Source organism: Misgurnus anguillicaudatus, chromosome 7, assembly GCF_027580225.2.
Source record: "Misgurnus anguillicaudatus chromosome 7, ASM2758022v2, whole genome shotgun sequence".
Lineage (NCBI taxonomy): Eukaryota > Metazoa > Chordata > Actinopteri > Cypriniformes > Cobitidae > Misgurnus > Misgurnus anguillicaudatus.
Window position 1 is genome coordinate 19,649,022 of NC_073343.2, and position 22,827 is coordinate 19,671,848.

The following is a 22,827-nucleotide window of genomic DNA, read 5'->3' on the forward strand; positions in this document are numbered from 1 at the left end:
TATACTGCACATGGTCTAAGTTGTTTGTTGTACATTTGCTGTGTGATAAGTAGAACTTTTCAATTACTAGATTGTAACCTTACACTCCGCTTATGTCAGAGATGTCAACATTGACTGCCAATTCAATAACCCTGTAGCAACTAAGGGCAATGAAGTACAAATAAGTACCTTTGTCACAGGCAAAATGGTAAGTGAGAGGATGTAACAACTTCCATGTCTGGCTCAGTCTAGGGGGCAGATTCTCATAGCACTGTCCAATGGGCTGCTTGACAAATTAAAGAACTTGCACGACATTCTCCTGCTCTAACATGGTTCAAACTTTGTCCAAATCACTACTCCTTGGAATTATAAGTTTCTATTTGCATCCTGAGTTTTGACACATTGAGCTTTAACGTTTCAAAATTTCAATTATATTGGGAAAAAGAATTTTTGTATATAAATTTTTTTGTCTTTGTACATCAAAATGACAGAGACCCTAAATGTATTCTAAATGAACAATATCAAAATTTTCTTACATTTGTAAATAGAGATTTTTGGAATACAGGTGTAATGCAGACAGAACCTTTTCATTCTAAAACATCATTTTCTGCCTAGAATGTTAAGCTCGCAAAATGTCAAATGAATCAATTATTTTCAAGAAACGCAGTTTGCATGCAATTTAATTTTAAAACATCAAATTAGTATTAGTTTGTGACCTTTAATGGTTAATACTGTAAAATTGAAAACATTTTAAGACTAAAAACTGCAAAAAAAGTTATTTCACAAAGTTTAATAAATTCAAGTACACAGGATGGATCAAGCTTAAAGTATAATCTCCTTGTATGACAATTACACGACTAAAACAAGCAAATGTACTACAAAACCTAAATCTAATCTTAATGTAAGTTATTAGGAAGCTTGTGTTGCTGGCTAGTGTGATCTAAAATAAACTCCTCAGCAAAACCGAAAACAAAAAATAACTGAAATTGCCTGGAATTCAGACTGCTGTATTTGAGAAAATCATAAATAAAATAGTCAATCATGAGATTTTTTTTAAACATTCCATTGCGTAGCATTCAGATGTGGACAAAGTACATAACAGAACAGATCCGCCAGCTCAAATATTACAAATTATACAAGTAAAGTTGTAAAGACAGATTTTTACTTGAGTAAATACATTTTGGTCCAAAAATAACAAAAATTACAACTTTATTCAGCATTGTCTTCTCTTCCGCCTCTGTGGTAAAGCGTATGCACGAGACTAAAGTCATGTGACTACAGTGACGTGGCTGACTTGTTATCTGGTGCGCCCCAACTGTGTTTTTTTGTTTGTTTGGATCATTCTACAAAAAAGGTGGAAATGCTTGTCCCTTGCTTTTGCAGACCCCTTAATCATTTAATTTGACCCAATAATCACATAATGATATTTATTTAATAAATATAGACTGTCCTTAAAATGATGAGTTTCTTTTTCTTTTTTCCCCTTTTTTAAAACTTTTTTTAAATGTCTGGTCCTGAAAATTGCCCTGTCCCTTTGATCATACATGGAAGTTGAACTGTGTACTTATTATTTAAAACTATGTTTTTATAAAACAAATCTAATTTACATGTAACTTTAACCCTGTATGAATTTACTACAACACTGAAATGGTGAAAATACACTATTAATATGAATAATATCAAATAAATATTTGTCCCCCAAATTTGTGTCATTGGTGTTATCCTCCCAAAGCACTTTTATTTTGAAACAATGCATCAGCTCTTTGAAGATTTTCACGGCTGCGCTTTTGGGAAGTAAATGCAACATTTTTCAACTTTCTGCTAATATATATGTGACTTTTTGCTAAGAAAATGCGGAGATTATGAAATCATGCAAGCCCCGCATATTTTGTGCGCAAAAAAATATGTACTATTTGACGCGAAAGTGTGTCGTATTTGAAAAAATGCAGCCCCGCATAAATATGCGGACTTTGGCTGATTATGCAATAAATCGCGCGATCGCACAATCGCGTTTTTCTGGAGGGACTGAGTGTTACTCTTTTTTTTTATAGCTGGGAGTGTCAAGATCTTTACATAAAAATACATTATACTGAATAAGTATGTGATTGTTACATCTCTGATGAAATAGCACATGGCTAGTGGCAGCAATTTTGTTAAAATATTATTTTTTTCTGTAAATTGTCCATTGGTGTTACCAGCATTGGTGTTACCGTCATTAGTGTTACTTCTCTAACGAATACTTCCTTAGCACTATTCCTTTAACTGACCAACATAAAAGCATAAAAACAAAACAAGATGGAAAATTTTATGAACATTTATAAGTTTTATCATATTCATTATGTATTATTATATTCTAATTTTGTCAATTGGTGTTACATTGTGTCATTGGTGTTAAACCAAGTTTCTTTCCAATATTACTTCTAGTAATATTTTGTTGTTGATATGGGATGTAAGACATTGTTGATATTTCAGTTTTTGCATCAAAGCCTTTTTGGTTGAATATTTTTGTCTTTGTTGGTTTTAAAGAAAAAAAGTCAAACTGAGAATCAAATAATTTTATACAATGCTGGGTAAAGATGAAGAATTTAATTAAACAAATATTAATAATCAATTATTTTTCTTGCTGTAATCATTCCTCTACTCAACCTTTAATTAAATACACAAGAGCTGTAATGAGAAAAAATATTTAGTATCAACATTAATGTTGTTTAAATCACAGGTAACACCAATGACAAATAAATGACTCATGGATTCTTTATTAAAATGTACTAAAAAGTAAAAAATTGATTAAGCTCCCCGTTTTGCGGATTCATAGATTTGACAAGTTAATTAATGCTATTAAAGAAGTTTTGGGTATGTTGAAAGAAGTTCATTTAAGCAAATTTCCATCACCCGAATTCCACCTTTTCTGTAGAATGACCCGTTTATTTGTTTTGTGCGCCCGGTCTTTGTTTACAGTGTGAGGGAGAGGCACGCTGTAAGTTTGAAAAAATCTAACTTCGCAAACATGTCACGTCATCCCAGTCACTGCAGTCACTTTCAATAAGTTTGTATTTGTTAACATTAGTTAATGTATTAACTTGAATGAACAATGTGCAGTATAGTTTTCAGCATTTATTTATCTTTATTAGTTAATGTAAGTTAATCACTTTTGATTCTAAAAATGTAGTAGTATTTGATTACTCTCGCATTGTATGTGATAATTAAAGGTGGGGTGCATGATTTTTGTAAAACACTTTGTAAAAGGGAGTCATGCCGAGTACCAAAACACACGTGTAGACAATCAGCAGTAAGGGGCGTGTCTACTAGCAGACATTGTTACCTGGGTTACGTATGTGTGGGACAGGTCTATTAAAAGAAGGTCCAGATTCCATTGGGGTAGGCGTGCTTGTTTAGGTGATTTCAAATGTTAACATTGGCTTTCAGAGCTCATGCAACCTGCCTTAAAGTATATGTCTTGAAGCAACCTATACACTTAGGATCATGACAGAAAATTACTGGTAATGTTTTACAAGTTGTGTTTGGAATGAAAATTACGGTAGCTGACGCTACATCCTGCGGAAATAATGCTAACAACAAAAACACAATAATGACCTATTATGAAACCAAAAGGTGAAGTTTGCCGAAATGTGACAAACACCCCACACCATGTACTTTAACGTTAAAGGATTAGTCCATTTTCTCAAAACAAAAATCCAGACAATCCACCCACCACCATGTCATCCAAAATGTTGATGTCTTTCTTTGTTCCGTCGAGAAGAAATTATGTTTTTTGAGGAAAACATTGCAGGATTTTTCTCATTTTAATGGACTTTAATAGAGACCAACATTTAATACTTAAAGGGATACTTCACCGATTTAGCATTCAGCTTTGTATCTGTAGAAACCCGGCAGTATTACTGAATGACCATGTTTCCCTCCATCATTTCCCCCTGAGAGGAGAGATATCTGCATTTTGGTTCTGCAAAAAAGTCCTCCGATGATGCAAAAATCGTCATATTACATCATCGGAGGACTTTTTTGCAGAACCAAAATGCAGATATCTCTCCTCTCAGGGGGAAATGAGGGAGGGAAACATGGTCATTCAGTAATAGTGCCGGGTTTCTACAGATACAAAGCTGAATGCTAAATCGGTGAAGTATCCCTTTAACTCAACACTTTACAGTTTTTTCAACGGAGTTTCAAAGGACTATAAACAATCTCAAACGAGGCATAAGGGTCTTATCTAGCAAAACGATTGTCATTTTTGACAATAAAAATAACAAATATACACTTTTAAAGCACAACTTCTCGTCATGTAGATCCGGTCGTGATGCGCCAGCTGACCCCACGCAATACATCAAGAGGTCACATAGGACGACCGCGAAACTCCGCCCCAATGTTTACAAGTGTTGAGAAAGAGGGCCGTTCCTACGTTGTTGTATGTCAACTGATACTAATTAATGTCTTTGTGTCAGTTTATTGTTTAAAATGGTCCGCAAATGTGCGTTTTATATATGTAACACGTGACCTCCCTACATCACTACGCATTTACGTTAGGTCGCGCTGGAGCGGACCTAGACGAAAAGTTGTGGTTTAAAAGTACATATTTTTTATTTTTCTTGTCAAAAATGACAATCGTTTGGCTGGATAAGACCCTTATGCCTCGTTTGGGATTGTTTATAGTCCTTTGAAACTCTGTTGAAAAAAACTGTTAAGTGTTGAGTTCAGCATGAAATGCTGGGCTCTACTAAAGTCCATCAAAATGAGAAAAATCCTGCAATGTCCTCCCCAAAAAAACATAACTTCTTCTCGACTGAACAAAGAAAGACATCAACATCCTGGATGACATGGTGGTGAGTAAATTATCTGGATTTTTCTTTTAAGAAAATGGACTAATCCTTTAAGCTTTCGCAATTTGAACCACAAGTTTTTGAATTCTATAATTTAGTTTAGTCAAACAAAAAAACATTGAAAATGAAATATTTAATCTTTTCAGTAAACTGAAACATGCTTCGTAAGTATGGCTGTGGGTGCGCACTGTGCAGAGTGGAGCCATCTTTTAACATTTTATCAACTGATCAGTGTTAAAAAAATACTCAGAAACCATTAAACTTCACAATATATGACCCTACAAGAGATTACTAAGTGGCTGTCTATCACCTTTACACAAGACACGCTTCAGAGAACAAAAATCATCCACTGACTTTTAAAGCTGCTACGTATTAACAACTGTCGACTTTCCATAGAACTCGTGGAGTAAAAAGTAAAATATTCAAATGTAGTGAAGTTAAAATAAGTTTCCAGAAAAAAATAATACTCAAGTAAATGTACTTTGTTACTGTCCACCTCTTAGCATTAGCATTATTTAGTTTTATAAACTGCTGTCGGGTGACATGATAAAGAAAGCTGATCCTGATTAGTTCCCATGTGTGCATTCAAAGTGCTGATTGGGCTCAGTTAGAGTTTAACTTTGTTGATAGAACCATTTTGTTTTCTAAATAATGTACCTGGAAAAAACATCACATAGTGTAACTTAGGTGTCACAGAAAAAGAATATGTGAATAACTACATTTTGACAAAATAATATAATTTCAAGGAGACAAAATGCAAATTCGAATGTAATTTTTATATCACATTGACAATTTTGGTATATTAATCTACAAAGTTTTATTGTTAAGACTGTGTAACCAGGTTTGGGTTATCCTATAGAAAACAACATGGAGAACACTCTTAAATGCTTTTTTGCCTTAAGCTGCGCTTAAACATACAGTAACTTTTAGCCCTATAGGTTTACAGACAGGGCGGATCTACACTGTCAAAGAAAAGTACAAAACTATACCTTTCTGTCATTGGGGTGGTACTAAAGGTTTCGTTTCTTACAGGTATACAAAATTAATATACGTTAAGAGCTATAGTGTACCTTTAAAGGTACAGTTAAATGTTTTGTCCCTCTTACATTTAACTGGTACCTTATATGTCCTTACAATAGTATAATATTGTAGCCAAAAGGTATAGCATTTTAATGTGTTGTATTGTACAAAAGCAACCTTTGAGGGGAGCACACCAAAAAACGCTATTTTCAACCCAGCATTGGGTCAAAAAGGGAAGAGCCCAGCCTGCTAGTTTGTAATTTAACCCATGCTAGGTTGTTTCAACCCAAACTACCCAGCATTTTTAGAGTATACCACCCCAGTGACAAAAAAGGTAAAGTTTTTTATTTTGCCTGACAGTGTACTCCATGACTTTGATCTTAAGCGTCAGAATATACATCCAGATTAAAATGGATGTTTGAGCATGAAAAGACTTTAACTGAAATACCAGTAATGCTTTTTCTAGTGCACAATTATAAATGTCCTAATTTAACTAAGGCTTACTTTTGGCTTAATCTAAGCCCTGTCTGTGAAACCAGGCCTAAGTGTGATAACCCATACAAAACATCCTACATAAGGACCTGTAAGTCACGCTTGTGTTCTTCATCCATTTAAACCTTTTCAACACAGAGCTTCGAAGAATGTAAAGAATAAAAAACTTTACACGAGACCTAATCGTATGATGTCTCTGTAATTACTTTGTCTGGATTTTTGTCTGTAATTATTTGCCATTTAGCAGATGCTTGTCATCGTGTCTTTTACACTGGTCTTAAACACTAATTACAGAGTCACAGCCAATGATGTGGACCATTTCCACAGTCCAAGAACAAACATTTAATTCTTAAAGATGTATTTTCTGGGCTACAAAATAGTGGTTCTATTAACATCTATTGGATAAACTAAATGGTAAGTAGTTGGATGCATGGCGTATTCCATTTACAAAAAAAAATACTTGGAGATATTACTCGAACTGTAAAATGATTGATTAGTGTCTGTATGGTCCTACTCATTGTCTATTGAAGTGCATGTACTGTTGGTGCCAAATTACGTTTTTAAAGGAACTTTGATTCAAACTTATCTACTTGGTTAATAGCCAACACCTATAAATATTTGAATAAAATAATAATAATTCACGTAACAGAACACCATTCAAGAAAGAATAGGTAAGTGCTTCAAAACATGATTAACGTTACCCTGCCAATCAAAATGGTGAGCTTTACAGTTGTCAACTTGGTGAGATATTTCATGTGGATGTGCTAGTGCATTAGGAAGAAAATGAACCTCCGTTGCCAGTGAAAACCATAGGAGGAGACCCATGTGGAATGTTTACTGAATGAGTGACAAACATGCTGACAAAAGCCATCTAACCAATGAGGTTGTGTTTGTCCTGAAGACACTTCATGGGAAAATGGACAGAATTAGCATTGTTTTTATCTGTGGGCTCTTTGGTTCTGCGGCCATTAAAACTTTTTGGCTAAAATAAAATGTTAGTTCCGTAACTTAATTTGATATTTTTTTTTTTATATATTTTTTTCTTTATTTATATACTGACCTATTGAGTATGATTTTGCGGGTAACTAGCAATTTTTTTTGTTTTAAAGCAAAGATGGCAGTAAGAAAATGAACTGCAATAAATGAATTTTTAAATGAATCAAAGATAAATTTATCCAGTTCTGTTACAGTCATTATTGGAATGCTTAATGCTTATTTCAATCATTATTATTAATTATGATGATGTATTTTTTTATATTTTAATAATGGTACACACAAGTAGCAAATATAAAGAAGAATCACCTAAAAGAAACCCCCAAAAACATAAAAATGGTCTGTGGTTACAAAATCATATAAACATGAAAAGAATGAGAAATAGGCTAAACTATTTTTACATTACTTCCATTATTTGACCTTTTTATTTCCTGTAAAACCCTGGACTTTTTATTATTATTAAAACAAACAGTTAAAGGGATATTTCACCCAAGATAAAAATTATTTCATCATTTACTCACCGTCATGTTATTTTAAACCTGCTTGAAGAAGGAATTTTTATAAATGATGGTAATTCACACAGTTGACTGCACCCTTATATCGTAAAATAATATGGTACACCAAAGTATATCCCTTTTGTGCTCAACAGAATAAAGAAACTCATACAAGTTTAGAACAACATGAGGGTGAGTAAATGATGACAGAATTTTCGTTTTTTGGGGAACTATCCCTTTAAATATACCTTAGACAGCTATAGGTGCTAGTTGAAGACTCATTGGTCTGTCAACACAAACAGCCTCTAACTGCAATGCACATGAAGGAATGCTAAGGGGAAATGTTTTGCTTCCTTAAATAAGGATGTATAACCTTAAAAATAAACACTCTAAAAACGTATGTGTTCATTTTTTTTGTGCGTAATGCTATTTAACACAGTGTCATTTTGTGTTAATTTTGTGTTTTAAAAAATAAAAGTGACAACACAGGTTGTGTTTAAAGTAACACAAAATGTGTTGTTCCAATAAAAACACAGATATGTCTAGTTTGGGACAATGCATAATTGTGTTGTTTCTTATTACATCCATTTTTAAAGTGCATTCAAGTTATTGAAATGGCTCCATCTACTGGATGTTTTCAAAGAGCTTGCACAGTTTTGCATTTAGTGTGTTGGCATCATAAACAAATGAGTTAAGTATAATCTACCTAATCATAACACTTAACACCCCAAAGTGATTCCAATGGCTGAGATCTTTTAAATTGGTACAGTACACTTTTCAATGCCTGATTATAATGTTTTTTTAATAACTTTATGATGTTTGTCATCTCAACTATGAAAATATTTTCAAAATAATGAAAATAGTGTAAAATTTTATTAAAAAAATAGCACCGTCATTTTAAGTGATTCGATTATCTGAAACTACAGTTACCAGTTTTATTTTAAGTTGAAAGGATTATGTAAAAATGTAAAAAAAAATGCTTTGTTTTAGAGGTCAATTCGTTTGGAGTTGGTTCTCACTGTCTTTCAAACGTGTTGTGTAATGTAAAAATATGTTTCTGTTAACACTCAAATTGATTTTACTTATCTAAGATGGCATGCTTATAGTAAGTGTTTACCATATTTCTAATCTAGGGGTTTTAGATGTACTAATAGTATAAAAGATAAAACAAAGGACCCAACTGTTTATGTCACCAAAGTCCTTTCAACAGAAACTGTATTGAAATCCAGATGTTGCAACATGAAATTACACAGATGCAAATATGCAATACAGAGTATAAACATCCAAAAATGGTTACAATGTCTTAGTAGCATAATTTTACGACTACACTGGAAATTTGTGGAATGCCCAAAACACTTAAAGGGATAGTTCACCCAAAAATTATCTCATAATTTACTCCCCCTCATGTTGTTCTAAACCTATATGTATGAATTTGTTTTATTTTGATGAACACAAAAGAAGATATTTTGATAAATATTGGTAAGCACACAGCTGATTGTCACCATCGACTCCCATAGTAGGGAAAAAATATTTTGGAAGCATTGTAATAAATGAAGAAGGTATTTTGATAAATGATGGTAAGCACACAGTTCATAGCACCCATTGAATTCCATCATTTTTTATTTCTACTATGGAAGTCAATGGTTACAATCAGGTGTGTGCTTACCATCATTTATCAAAATATTTATTTGTGTTCACGTAAGAAAAATGTATATTTTGGGGTGAACTATGCCTTGAATATTAATACTGAAAGATACTGATTTGATTTAGGCTCATAAATTTGAGATTCTCGCTTCATAAATGTGAAATGTTATGTATTAAAGGGGACATTCCAGAAGACGTTTTTAAGATATTTAATAAATCTTTGATGTCCCTTGAGTACATATGTGAAGTTTTAGCTCAAAATACCGTATAGGTAATTTATTGTGGCATGTTAAAATAGGCACTTTATGGGGCTGAGCAAAAATGCACCGTTTTTGTGTTTATCCCTTTAAATCCAAACGGGCTGCTCAGGTGGGCGGAGTCTCAAGCGCTGGCGCTGTAGACAGAGCATCGAGGGAGATTCTCTCACGAAAGAAGTTAGTGAGCAATGTTAAGCATTATATATTTGAACATGTTTAAAAAGTCAATTATCTGTTTTGTGCATACTAAATACATGTTTATCAGCAGATGGGAAACATTGTAGAATAGAGGGGTTGCAAGTTTACAAACATTGCAGGATGCGCGCGCATCCAGGAGGCAGAAAGCCCGATTGGTGAGCTGATCCGCTACTGCAACAACCTTAATTATTGAAGCGTTCTTTATTGTTTGTATATAAATAAGACTTGATTTTAGTTGGATCTGTTTTTCTGTCTTTATTTTTGCAGTGTTACTGTGATACATGTATGAATTATAATGTTATAATTATAATGCTAGTAACGTAATAGTCGCATCTACTGGTATGTTAACATCAGGCACCCAGCACTGACTCTGTTCGTACTATTTTCCACGCAACAATTCCTTGGCATTTTGACTTACAGACACCGCTACTAGCATACAACACAATGCACGTCTCTTCTTTCTGCCTCTCGGTTGCGCGCGCAACCAGTTAGTGACGTCGCCGTGCAACCCGTCTATAAAAATAAAGACTTTTAGCTCTCATGCTGCTTTTAAACAGGCACAATGATTTTCAGCATGTTACAATAAATTACACTTCCACAAACACTCAGAAGTTTACTTTTTGACCAAACCACACGAGCACATTTAAATGATCTGTAATAAAACAACACGTTTAATGCTTAAACTTTAGAGAAACAGATCAAATGACATGTTTAAGTTTATTGTGTACACATATTGAACACATTCGCGTTTCTGTCAGTCTCTCATCTATTTTGTAACTCCTCATTCATTTGAAACTTCAGAGAAACATTAAACAACATATTTACTTATTGTGTATGATAGTGAATATGCGTTGTTCACTCACTCTGTTTTGTGCAGTGCATTAATCCTCGTGTTCATTCATATAAACTTCAGAGAAACATATTAAACAACATAACTTGCTTGAAAGCGAACCGTCGCGTTGCTCTCTCTCTCTCTCTCTCGTTTGTTCGCTCACTCGCTCTCTCTCTCTCTTGCACTAAGGTAACGTTAATCCTTTAGAACGTTAATTCAATATTTAGAAAGATTATTAAAACTACAAGTTATAAGATTGTAGGCTCCTGTTTGTGTTTGATGGAATACAAACGCGTCGTGCTGTCAGTCATTCTTTTTCTCTGTCTATCGCACTCGTGAGGCCGTTCATGGTTGGATAGCGCAGTTGAAGGGGCGGTATTATTATAAGATCCCTTAGCTACGTCATGCGGGGAGCGAAATCCGCATGACCTATTTATTCACATGCTTGCAGAGAGAGCCTTACCAAAACAAAGTTACAGGGTTGCTATTTTTCATGTTTTCTGGGTTGGTAGAAGCACTGGGAACCCGATTATAGCACTTAAACATGGAAAAAGTCTGATTTTCATGGTATGTCCCCTTTAACTATTAGGTATTATCTGTATAAAGTGAATTAATCACCATGGAATGTGGAATCTCCCTAGGATATTCGATCTATTAAACTCCAATAATCTATGGCTAAATGTATCATTTTTAGGGATGCACTGATATGGAAATTTTGGCCGATACCGATAACTCTTTATATTCTTAAGCCCGCAACACGTGTCATCTTCGTGCTATGTAACAGAAAGCACCAATCAAAACTTCACATGGCCAGCAATGAGCAAGTGAAGTGGTTCAACAAACCAAAATAATCCACCATTTATCGGCTTTCATTTATCGGCCTAATTTTGCTATCAGACCGATAACTGATAATATTAAAATAAGCAGTCATCGGCCGAAAACGATATGTCGGACGATATATCGTGCATCCCTAATCATTTTTCTTTATAATTAATAAAAATCATGGCAGTAATGAAGCCTGCATGTAAATTATGATGTGTTTGCACATAAATTATTCACCATCTTTTATTATGTAGTTCTGCATTCAATCCTGGTTTCAATAGGTAATCTTATAAACCGGCTGACCAACATGAAGAACACCCGTTTTCTTGACTGTGTAATACTGTCCCAGTATTGGTGAAGTTTTCTGTTTAGGATCAGTCAGTCGATAGCTAAAAGGAAAAATCAAGCAGATGATAATGTGAATGGGGGACACATTTTATGAGATGTCAACAATCACAGACACGAAATCTCAACATTTTTGCTGTATAATGATTTTCTCTTTAAGATCTTTGTACCCAAAAGACACGTAACTGATTAACCAACACTTACGTTTTCAGCGTGTTTAGTGGCTCTTTACGAGTGATGACTCCGGTCTCTGGGTCAACAGTGGTTAAAATGCATCTGGTGTTAAAGAAATAGATAAATAAATATTAAATATTACTGGAGAGTTTTGCTTTAGTAATGACACTGGAGAACAGAGTATAGTCTACATGTAACCATGTACACTACCTTCCACAGCCAATGACTCTCTTCATCTCTACCTGGCCGATCTGAATATGATCCCATGTGTCCTGGTCAACAAAAGACACGGCTTAAAAATATAACCAAGATGATTTCAAATGCAGAAAATGCAAATATTGGTCGTTGTCATTTCATGTTAGGTAATAAAACAACCTGTACACACAATCTGGTAACTTTATAAGGTATACCTGTTAAATTTTAACCCAAATATCTAGTCACCTAGTTACAGGGCAGCAATTCAATGCACTTAGGAAATGAAGACACTGCAAAGGGAATTTGGCATAGTTGTTTTAAGTAATGAATGTTGGTTGATTAAGTAATTAACAGCATGATGCTATCATGTCACTATGGAACAAAATCTCTGCAGCGTCTCCAGCACTTTGTTAAATCGGTGGCGCAAAATATTAAGGTAGCACTAAAACCAAACATAAATTTGAATGAGTATTATATATTACTAGTACTAGTAATGTGTGTGTGTGTGTGTGTGTGTGTGTGTGTGTGTGTGTGTGTGTGTGTGTGTGTGTGTGTGTGTGTGTGTGTGTGTGTGTGTGTGTATGTGTGTGTGTGTGTGTAAGACAACTTTTTAATACTGTAATACCTCAGTAAACGCCTCACAGTCACTGACCACAATGCTGGGACGAAATTGAGCGACAGTAACATCACGATCCAACCTGCTATTTAGGTCCCTAACTGAAGCCTCGGACATCAGCATGATAGGAGCAGCATCGGGATAAGCCACCTGAAGAGTCATGATATGTCCCATTATGCCAATGACTAAAAGTAAACAATTTAAAGGATCTCTTCTTTACTATTTAGTGGATTTGTGCATTATTAGACATGAGACAAATTGGCTACACCACCGCAAAAAAAAGTTGTGTGGGTAGCAAGATTTTGCTAATGATTTACAATGATACAGTTTTAAATGACTCACTAGCTCCATCTACTGAGATGTCAGCATTGTTAAATAGAAAATGTGTTTTAAATATAAAAAATAATTTCCTTTTTTTTTTAGATTACCTTTTCATCCTTGGGAAAAAGAGGCTCTTTCTCTGAAGGCCTCTGAGCTTTTAGATGGGGTTCAAAATGAACCAGTCGAAAAGTCTTGTCTGATGCCAAGTATCGGGTTAGCCATTCAGACACTTCATCCCCGCAGTCTCTCCCCTGGACGTCCACACTAAACACTCTATACATAAGCAAAATTGTTTATTTAAGTTGTTAATATTCAGTAGTCTTCCAACTTTATAGTATATAGACACAAAAATGGTATAACTGGCACTGTATTACATGCTTGTCAAACCCAGAGAAACAGCATTTTACAAAAAGCACACTTTTTAGGCTTCAAAGAAACATTTAAAAGATATTTTGTTAGGTTTTAAATAAAACATACAGCTACACCTCTCAAAACTAAAAAAGCATGTTCTGGTGGTCAAATTTAGTGGTCCATGTGATTATAAACTTGTGTGCGCCTGCAGAGTTCTACAGACATGAACTAAAATACATTGAACTCAGCTGAAAAACTCAGTTCATATGCAGATTAATTTAATAACTTTAAGTTTATTACTATTATTTAAAATGCAATACTTTCATGCCTTTTAGGTTTAATTCAAGTGTGCAAATACATTTCGGGCTACTGCAAGAACTAATGTACCTGCAGTCCAAAACCTTATTATTTGGCTGCTGAAGGGGAACTTTCAACTCCTCCATCTGAGGTCCATTGAGACACAGTTGCCCACCTTTACAGGTCAAAGATACCAGCACCACTCGAGGCTGTTGTCTGCCTGACACCATGTGTCCATCCTCCGTTATGATCAGCCAGTGGCTACAAAATAATAATACAACGTGTACAGTAGAGTGTTTGTCAGATGGCAATCCTCGTGCTACACCAAAACAATAATTTCCTTAAACAGTACTTACAGTGCACATGATTTACAGTAAGAGCTATGTAACTTTAAATAAAACAATAAAGTACACAGAAGTAAATACGCGGTCAATTGCAGTTTCTCGTAACGTTACGAAACCTCACCGATCCTGCAGTTCGCCATATTTCAGTCCCATTCGCAGACATTCAGCTGTGTCCACCGACACAGCTTTCCCAGATTTCATCGGATGAACCAACAGCTGAGAAATAACTCCAACTTTTATTAACTTCTTCTCTTTACGCGTGTATCGATACCCAATCGCGAGTCCAAGCAATGCCACAGATGTGCCTGCGGCAAAAAGCGCGATTTTCCTGTTCTGGTCCAATAATTTCGCACACGCTTCTTTGAAGTTCATGTTTATTCTGTGAGATAAAACTTGTTTAAATGATATGATATGGTCGTTGTCTTGAAAACGTGCACAGTATTTGGACCATGTGTTGCAACCAATGAAAAGACGCGTTGTTGCCTGGTAATTTTAAAGGGACATGTCCTTATGAAACGATTAATGTTTTTGTTCATATTGTAAACGGCTCGTTTTGTTTTAAATACATTGCATCATTTTAACTTATACATCTGTCAAATACCCACACTGAGGTCGTAATTTGGTTCATGCATAAATTTTATTTTCCTTCTACATATGCACCAGAAGACCAAAGAATCAAATAACTATAGATAGATAGTATGCAGTATTGAGCCAAAGACAAATATATACAATATATTCAGCATACACAATTTACCAACTGGAACAGCACATTTTGATTCTAATTCTTCTATAATAATGTGATCATATTGAGATAATTGTCTGACAAGTGTTGAGTTATGATGCATTATGAAAAGCAGAAATGTGTAATAGGCTATCAGTTTGATCCATTGCTTCTTCAGTTCACACGTGTCAGGACAAAAGGTTGGAAAAGCATGTATGTGTTGAAACATAATCAAATGTTAATAAAATGTAACAGTGTGTAGTTTTGACTGATTTTTAACTTGCCAATTTTTTCAACAGAGAATTTTGTTCATACTGTCCTAATATTTATGGGTACACGTATATGTGTTGGTATATAAACTCCTTGTAATGCTTTCCCATATTGGGCACATTACTGCCTATCTTTCATCAACCAATTTCTTAGACCTTAGATTCTTAACTGAATTTACTAATATATATAACCTAAAATAAAAAATTCAGACAAATATTAGTTTGCATATCTGATTGTTCTAATCGATAAACCTGTGTTCTGGCCTTTCAGCTGACGCTACTTAAAAATGTCCAAGGTTGGCCGGTCGGTAGGCTTATATGTGAAAAAATATCATATCATATATTGTAGTATTTTTCCTATGCAACTCAGAAAGTTAAGTTGTCTTTGTAATATGACTCAAAAGTTCAAGAAAATGTTGATTCTTCTTATATGATCCCCTATGCTGCCAATATTTCCCACCTTTCCAATACACATACCCCAGCCAGTTTCTCCGGTATGAGTTACCTCCTTCTTCTTCTTTTGGTTCTTTAATTGATAACCTTCTGTATTTTGTGTATTGATTGACACTGAATGTTTTTATTCTTATGTCATCATTTTGGGCGGATTTCGTTTGTTGTAGTTATAATTTGAAATGATATAAAAGGAGTAACAAAAAATAGCAACACTTTATGTTTTACTACCAGATTATATGTAATTTAACATATAATTATGTAATATAATTTTACCTATATCGGAAATGAAAGTGTCCTTTTTTGACATCACATAATTTTGATGCACTTGAGATGCATGATGGGATATACTCAGACTGGATCACACTCAAGTGGTTCCCCGCAAGTGTGGGTATTTAGACAAACCCAATACCTAACATCCTTAAATGTGTCACTCGAAAATAGAGACATAGAGTAAAATCCCAAACACTATTTCTGTTGACTTTAAAGAGCACCTATTGTCCGATTCAAGTTTTTACAGTTCCTACATGTTAACGATATGCAAAAGGTACAAACCCCAAAGTAAGCGATGACACGAGTTATCGAATCCAACATAAATATTTTTTCATGGACTACAATAAACACACGGATTGTAGGCAACAGTTTACTTCCTGGCATTGGTGATGTAGACAAGACCGACATTATCATAATTCCTCCCGCTTGGACTCACAGCATGTAAATTAACTCCTGTTAGCATTGCATTGTGAGCAAATCTTTCAAACATGGTAAGAAGCATCACATTTCTAGCTGACGTCATGGTATTCAGGCCAATCACAACGTACAGATTAGCTGACCAATCAGGGACACAGCGCTTTTCAAATCCCTGCATTTCAGGAAGAGAGTGAAATCTGGAGCTACAAAAATATACGGTATGTGGAAAATAATGTTTTTTTTAACCATAAACCACGCAAACACATTGTATTATACCAAATACACAAAATAACGTTGTTTTTTAGCAATGAAATAGGTGCTCTTTAAAGAATGTTTATGTTTATTTGTTGTATTTGAACCCTCATATAGTTTAAAGAGATTAAAGCATAAAAATGTTCTGAAAATCACATTTTATCTTATTTATATGGTTATTTGTATTAATGAACTCAATTTATATTTTCATTTAAATCTTAAATTTTAAGTGTATGCTTGTTCTCATTTTTTTATGATAAATTGATTATGATAAATTAATGGCCATGAAAAAATGAATGTATTTTGAACATAAAATTACATAAAACTTTGTGTTAAGGTTCAATAAACAATTGCATTAGAAAGATAATAACACTTTTATTTTATTTGCTGGCTTTACATTTGTAATACTTTTCATAGTACAGGTATAATGTAAAACTGCATATTAAATGTATCTCACTTAATTTTTATCAATCCTTATAATTTAAATCTACAAACAGCAAACAGTTATTTTTGCCCTGGTTTCTTAGTAAACACATAAATAGAAGCATTAATGTACATTATGTCCTACCCCCATTGACCTTCTGGCCAAAGATATTTTTACCTTTCTCATAGATATAGATGCCAAACTAGAAACAAAAATAAAGAAGGAAAAGCAACAGATGCTGCCACCATGGGAGAGAAATGCAGGCATTTGTTGTAATGCACTTCCTTCTGTCACTGTGTCATGCAGGTCTAATAGCTGAAGGCAAAGTCTTGGACACAGAGCGCTTTCTCCTTGGCGGGACATGAAGATGACACCCGGTCCTGTGTGGTCCAAACATAGCCTAAGCAGCAAGGCCTCTCTGAGTCATAGGGGATACACAGGACACGATGTCCAGATCACTGCTGAGAGCACTTGGAGGGTCCGTATGCGATAACTGCTGCAGTTCAGACCAAGGTCGTACTGTAACTTTATCTTCAAAGCTGACATTTAAGTGCTAAACATCAAGTGTAATTAAATACTTCAAGAGTTTAATACAATTTTCATGCCCAGATGTTGTCTTTGTGAGGTATGCGTACATTAGTGTTGCTTAAACCAATTGGTTCCCTTTCCTATGATAAACAAGGTAATCTGCAGACAATCTAATGGAATTATTTATCATGCCACCATCAGATTTTATACTGTAAAAGGTTTTACAAGGGTTAGATTATTTCCTAACATGTTGTACAGTATAGAGCTGGGCAGAAAGCAGGAGTCATGTCGGTATGCCATCTGGATCAACAGCTATCTAGTACGCGTTTCATTTTGTTTGCCATACTAAAGTCTCGCACAGCATACTGTATTACAATGGACTTATTACAGTGATGAAGTGAATACAGTCTGGCAACTATGTCTTGGCATGTCACATACTTAATGGCTGCCAATTGTCCAAAAATTCATTTAAAACAGTTCATTCAAAAATTCAAAAAACTGGCCGTGATCATGAGCTGACCATGTCACCTGAACAAGGTAAAAAAATTGTCTTACCAAAGAATTGTATCTGTATATGTATATATCATTGAACTATCTAATGCAGAAGTCAAGTTTAATATATTAATAATCATCAAAGAGTGAGTATCTCTAAAGGGTTAAAAAATGCAAAACACCCATCAAACTCTTTCCTAAATTTAATCTCAACCTTGGATGTGCTGCTCCATAATCTTTGCATGAAAAATAATTCATTAAACATCAACAGTCCTGAGAAGAAACTGCGGTGATTCAGACAGACCTACGTCTCTTGGAGAAGAGCCTGAATGGAGAGATGTTTTTCAGATCAGCAGACACAGTGCTAATGGTTGAGCAGCGCTGAGGGTTACACACGCAGCCTGTGGGGTCAGATTCAAAGAAGTCGTGGGGTGACACATCTCCTTGCTCCATTAGAGCATCAGTGAAGGACAGATCTTGCGGGAGGATCACCATTTTTTCTCGGCTGCGGTACCACAGACAGGAGCACACTGTCTGGAAGTGAAGCACCTCGGCGTAGACGCTCTTCAACCCTCGTCTTTTGTCCTGGCCCCTGGCAACGGGGGTTGAAGGGTCTGTGCAGCGCAGAGGCGGGGCTTTCTGATTATCTTTGGAAAGGAGGGCCCTCTGCTCTGCATCTCTTCTCTCATCCTCCGTGTTCATTGTCATGAACCGTAGCACCACTAGATTTAGAAAAGCACCGATAACTGTGAGGCCCATCAGGATGTAGACAAAACTAAAGGCCACGTAATGAGGGTCGTTTTGGAGCGCATCGTCCTTTTGCAGGGCCACGTAGTCCCCAAAACCGATGGTGGTCAGGGTGATGAAGCAGTAGTAGAAAGCATGGAAAAAGCTCCAACCTTCGTAGTGGGAGAAAGCGAATGCTCCCACGCACAAGGTGCTTATGCAGGAGAAGAATCCGATGGTCACCATGTTGGCCATTGAAACTTCGGTGCGCCGCAGGCCTATGCATTTTTTGGCTTTGTGCAACAGGAAGCGGACGAAGGTGTTGATGCGTTCGCCCAGGCTCTGGAACATCACCAGGGTGAGGGGGATGCCCAGAAGCGCATACCCCATGCAGAATGCTTTCCCAGCATCCGTACTGGGAGCAGCATGGCCATATCCTTGAAAAGAAGAGTGGGACATGCATGTTTTTAGATGAGGATATAAATAAATGAAAAGAATGTTAAGACTATACTATAGTAGTGCTTTACGTCTTGTGATAGTGAGGTCTGCTGGAGGAATTCAGTAAAATAACATTGCTGCTGTTTCTTGCTGGTTCATATCCGTTAAACAAAGTTTTACTGCGAAACCATTTGCAATGGAAAATAAATAAAGAAAACAAGCTGGTCAGTGTCTTTACTTTTTGTTATAGGCCAGTGTCATGAGATTATAATCAGATGTTCACCCCCCACATTTATTTGTACTGAAGGTACTTTACATTTTCATAAATATTATTTCAAACGCCTGTTACACCAGAGTACATTTCTTGTTCCCAGATGTTGTCTCTGTGAGACTTGCGTATATAGACATTCCAGTTTTGTTATGATGATGCTGTAAACTTTCCAATGAGGGGAGACTAATACGGTATTAGCCTGGAGATTTGTTGAAATTCCATGCAGTTCTCAATACTGGACATGCAATAACACAAAATGAAGTGTGAAAAAGCAAATAAAGACTATGAAGCATTTTCAAAAGTGTATACTTTTACTTTTTTTATGAAATGACAGACTTTCTGCTCTTGCCTATATGGTGACAAAGACTGCAATACCTGTCTATAAAAGATATAATTTAAAGGTTAAACAAAAACAAATACTGTACACGGTAAAAAAATATGCTACAAAAGCTTCTTTACACAGGAGAACAATATTTGGTTCTCCAATGAATCGTTCAGTTAAAGGTAAAAAAAAATCAAATCTGTCATACATTTAATGTAAAGAAACTTTTGTGAAAAAGATTTTTTATTTAACAATAGAGCCCAAGACATGTTCTCATGTGGCATTGTATACTGTAGCAGGGTCATTCTACAGAAACGCCCACTTTTGGCATGGCAAGATGTCTTAAAATTGATTTATTTTTCTAACATTTAAACTTAGACCACATTATTAGATTACTTTTTGACTTTGTGACTACACATAAATGACAGCTTAATGATTTTTTATTTTTTGTGTGCATATACTTAAAGACTGCACACACAATTTTTTGTCACTGGTGTTACCTTACTTCTTTTGCAATATTAAAGGTGTTTATGAAATATTATTTTGATTTTTTTCAGCATTAAAGCTTAATTCTTAAGTGTAGCAGAATTCAATGATTTTAAAATTATCATCATGTCACATGTGAAAGATTTTATTAAATGTGAAAGAAAAAAATACACAGTAACACCAGTGACACAAGAAATCATCAGTCACTGGTGTTACTGATCTTTACTGGTGTTACCCATAAGGAAGGTAACACTGCATTTTATAAAATTACTGCTGCAAAGTATCAAACCACATGTTGTCAATCATTGTATACTCACTAAATTAAATAGTTTAATCCATTTGTATTCTATTTTTTTGCAATTTCCAAACAATAAAAGAGGTCATACCAGTGACTTAAACTAAAAGCTTCATATGAAATCATGAGATAAATGAGAAGATTTCTGATAACTGAACAGAGACAGTGGACTTACCATTTCTTTTCATAGATCTCCAGGAAATTTAATGAAGGAAGTCAAGTGATGTCATCATTGTGATTTTTATTTACAAATAAAAGCTTTTTTGTTAAACGGTAACACCAGTGACACAACTCCAGGGGACCACTACTTTCATTATATTTTATAATATTTATTTAGCATTTTGTTTTTTTAATGTAATTTACATCATATATTTGATAGTCATGGACACATTATTATATTTTAAATGGAAGAAAACACTGTTTTTGATCTCAAAATAAAGCATTTTCCCTTTGTACATGACTGTGGGGACGAGCACTTTTGTGGTGCTTGAAATTCTAATATTTCCGTAGAATGACCCAGCACATTTATTTTTAAGAGTTTACAATAACGTCCATTTACATTTCTAAAAATAACCAATTTTCATTTCTGAATGAATTAATCTAAAAAGCAATGACCAGATTTATGCATTATATCACAGGATTATGCATTTGATAAGTGATGATTTTGTTATTGAGTCCTTTCTTGTTTATTAATTTCCTGACTTAAATTTTAATGCTTATTTTGTGCATCAAGTGAACATACAAACTATATAGGTCACTTTTTATAAAGTATTCAGGTAAGTAATAGCTAAAATATTCACTTCAATAGAGATAATCACGATAATTCCTGATGTGACGAAATTCATTTTCGTTACAATTCCATAAAAAATTAAATTAATAAATCATTAAATTATTAAAATAATTAATCTAGATAAGTTGTATAAAATAACAACTGTATTTAAAGTTAAATCACTTAAAGTGAACAATTTACCTATGGTCGTTATTACAGTGATGGCGAAGTAAAAAGACCCGGCGAACTTCCACTGGACTCCGGCTTTGTGAGGTTTCAGAAGCAAAACGACCTTTTCGATTTGATCGAAGTCCAATCTTGTAAGGTTATATTTATACATGAGTTGAAATTTTCGATAGTCGAGTTTGCCCTTTTGGGTCTTCTCCTGCTTTGACTCCAGAGCGTCGAAGACTCCAGCTCCCATTAATAAATAGGACAAAGTGCAGATAATTAAGGCGAGTGTCCGCACGTTTTGCCTCTTCATCTTCTCATAGTCGCCACCAAATCTCCCTCAGGTTTCAATTCTCCGGTTCGTGTATGGGAACTTTGGTGATTCATGACTTGTCATGACTGCCCTCTGTCCAGCTAAAGAGGGTCTCGTGGAAAAGCCGCCACAGGGGACCGCTATTAAAAGCAGTCGTGTTTAGTGGGAGCTGTTCTTTCAGCACCACCCCCAGGGAATAATATATACACTCCTTATATGGTCATATGTTCTTTTAGTTTGAATGAGCATTCGGGTCATACTGTACACACTTCAGTTACTTTGAAACAATAATGTAATAACACAGAATTATTAATAAAATGTGTTACTTTTTGCATGCATGTTGTGTGCATGTTGTGCAGCTTTAAGAAGTAAACCAAGAGAGGATCAATAAAATATTAATAACTGATAAAACTGTAGTCAAGGCTTTCTTTCCTGTTATCTATCAGTTTTTCAATGCACTTTTTGTAGATAGTATATTTAAATAAAAGCCATATTCTCTTATATGCTGTAGTTTGCCTTTTTGCCAAACACCATAACCAAATTAAATATTCTCTATTTTGTACCACAAACTTTATATTTTAATGGTCATGGTCATTAAAAGCAAATATTGTATAAATCAGTTGTGGTCACACATACACCGCACAGTATGTCTTTTAAATTCTTATTGTGTGATTATTTAGTTAGTCAATACTGTAATTCATTACGATTATATTTTTCCATCCACCTAACATCCTCAGTATGTCAATTTTATGTAATATGGGCACTACAATGTGTGCAATTTTATCGGCAAGATGAGGATAAAATGTTCCTGCTATTTAAGCTCCAGCACAGACAAGCTTAAAACCCAGGGCAACAAATAAGCTTTTCTGCAATTAATCCCCCTTGTGAATACTGCACATAAACGGATTTCTGATATTTAAAATAGACACTGCATCCAATCTTTAAAAGAAAAATAAATCTGCTAATATAAAAGATGAATGCATAAACCTACCTAGTAAGACAGG

At 34.9% G+C, this 22,827-nt stretch overlaps 2 protein-coding genes across 3 annotated transcripts in view; both read right to left on the minus strand.

The window, feature by feature from the left end:
- The window catches only part of LOC141348953 (mitochondrial amidoxime-reducing component 1-like), a 28,307-nt gene extending 13,621 nt beyond the window's left edge, over positions 1–14,686 (minus strand). The window contains exons 1-7 of one of the 2 annotated variants that reach the window (XM_073869511.1): positions 14,328–14,686; positions 13,953–14,123; positions 13,322–13,487; positions 12,903–13,043; positions 12,293–12,354; positions 12,113–12,184; positions 11,801–11,952 (exon numbers count right to left, since the gene is read on the minus strand). In XM_073869511.1, coding sequence (XP_073725612.1) covers positions 11,838–11,952; positions 12,113–12,184; positions 12,293–12,354; positions 12,903–13,043; positions 13,322–13,487; positions 13,953–14,123; positions 14,328–14,578 — 978 coding nt within the window. In that variant the 5' untranslated portion in view covers positions 14,579–14,686 and the 3' untranslated portion in view covers positions 11,801–11,837. Of the gene's footprint in view, positions 1–11,790; positions 11,953–12,112; positions 12,185–12,292; positions 12,355–12,902; positions 13,044–13,321; positions 13,488–13,952; positions 14,124–14,327 lie in introns of those variants that run through there. The other variant, XM_073869510.1, reaches the window with a different exon arrangement.
- Positions 14,687–16,947: 2,261 nt separating this feature from the next.
- LOC129418072 (potassium channel subfamily K member 3) lies at positions 16,948–21,964 on the minus strand. Its single transcript, XM_055172996.2, has 2 exons — positions 21,541–21,964; positions 16,948–19,195 (listed from the first exon to the last, which is right to left on the minus strand). Exons 1-2 carry the CDS (start codon positions 21,821–21,823, stop codon positions 18,327–18,329), a joined length of 1,152 nt encoding a protein of 383 aa, XP_055028971.1. The 5' UTR covers positions 21,824–21,964; the 3' UTR covers positions 16,948–18,326.
- Between the last annotated feature and the right edge of the window lie 863 nt (positions 21,965–22,827).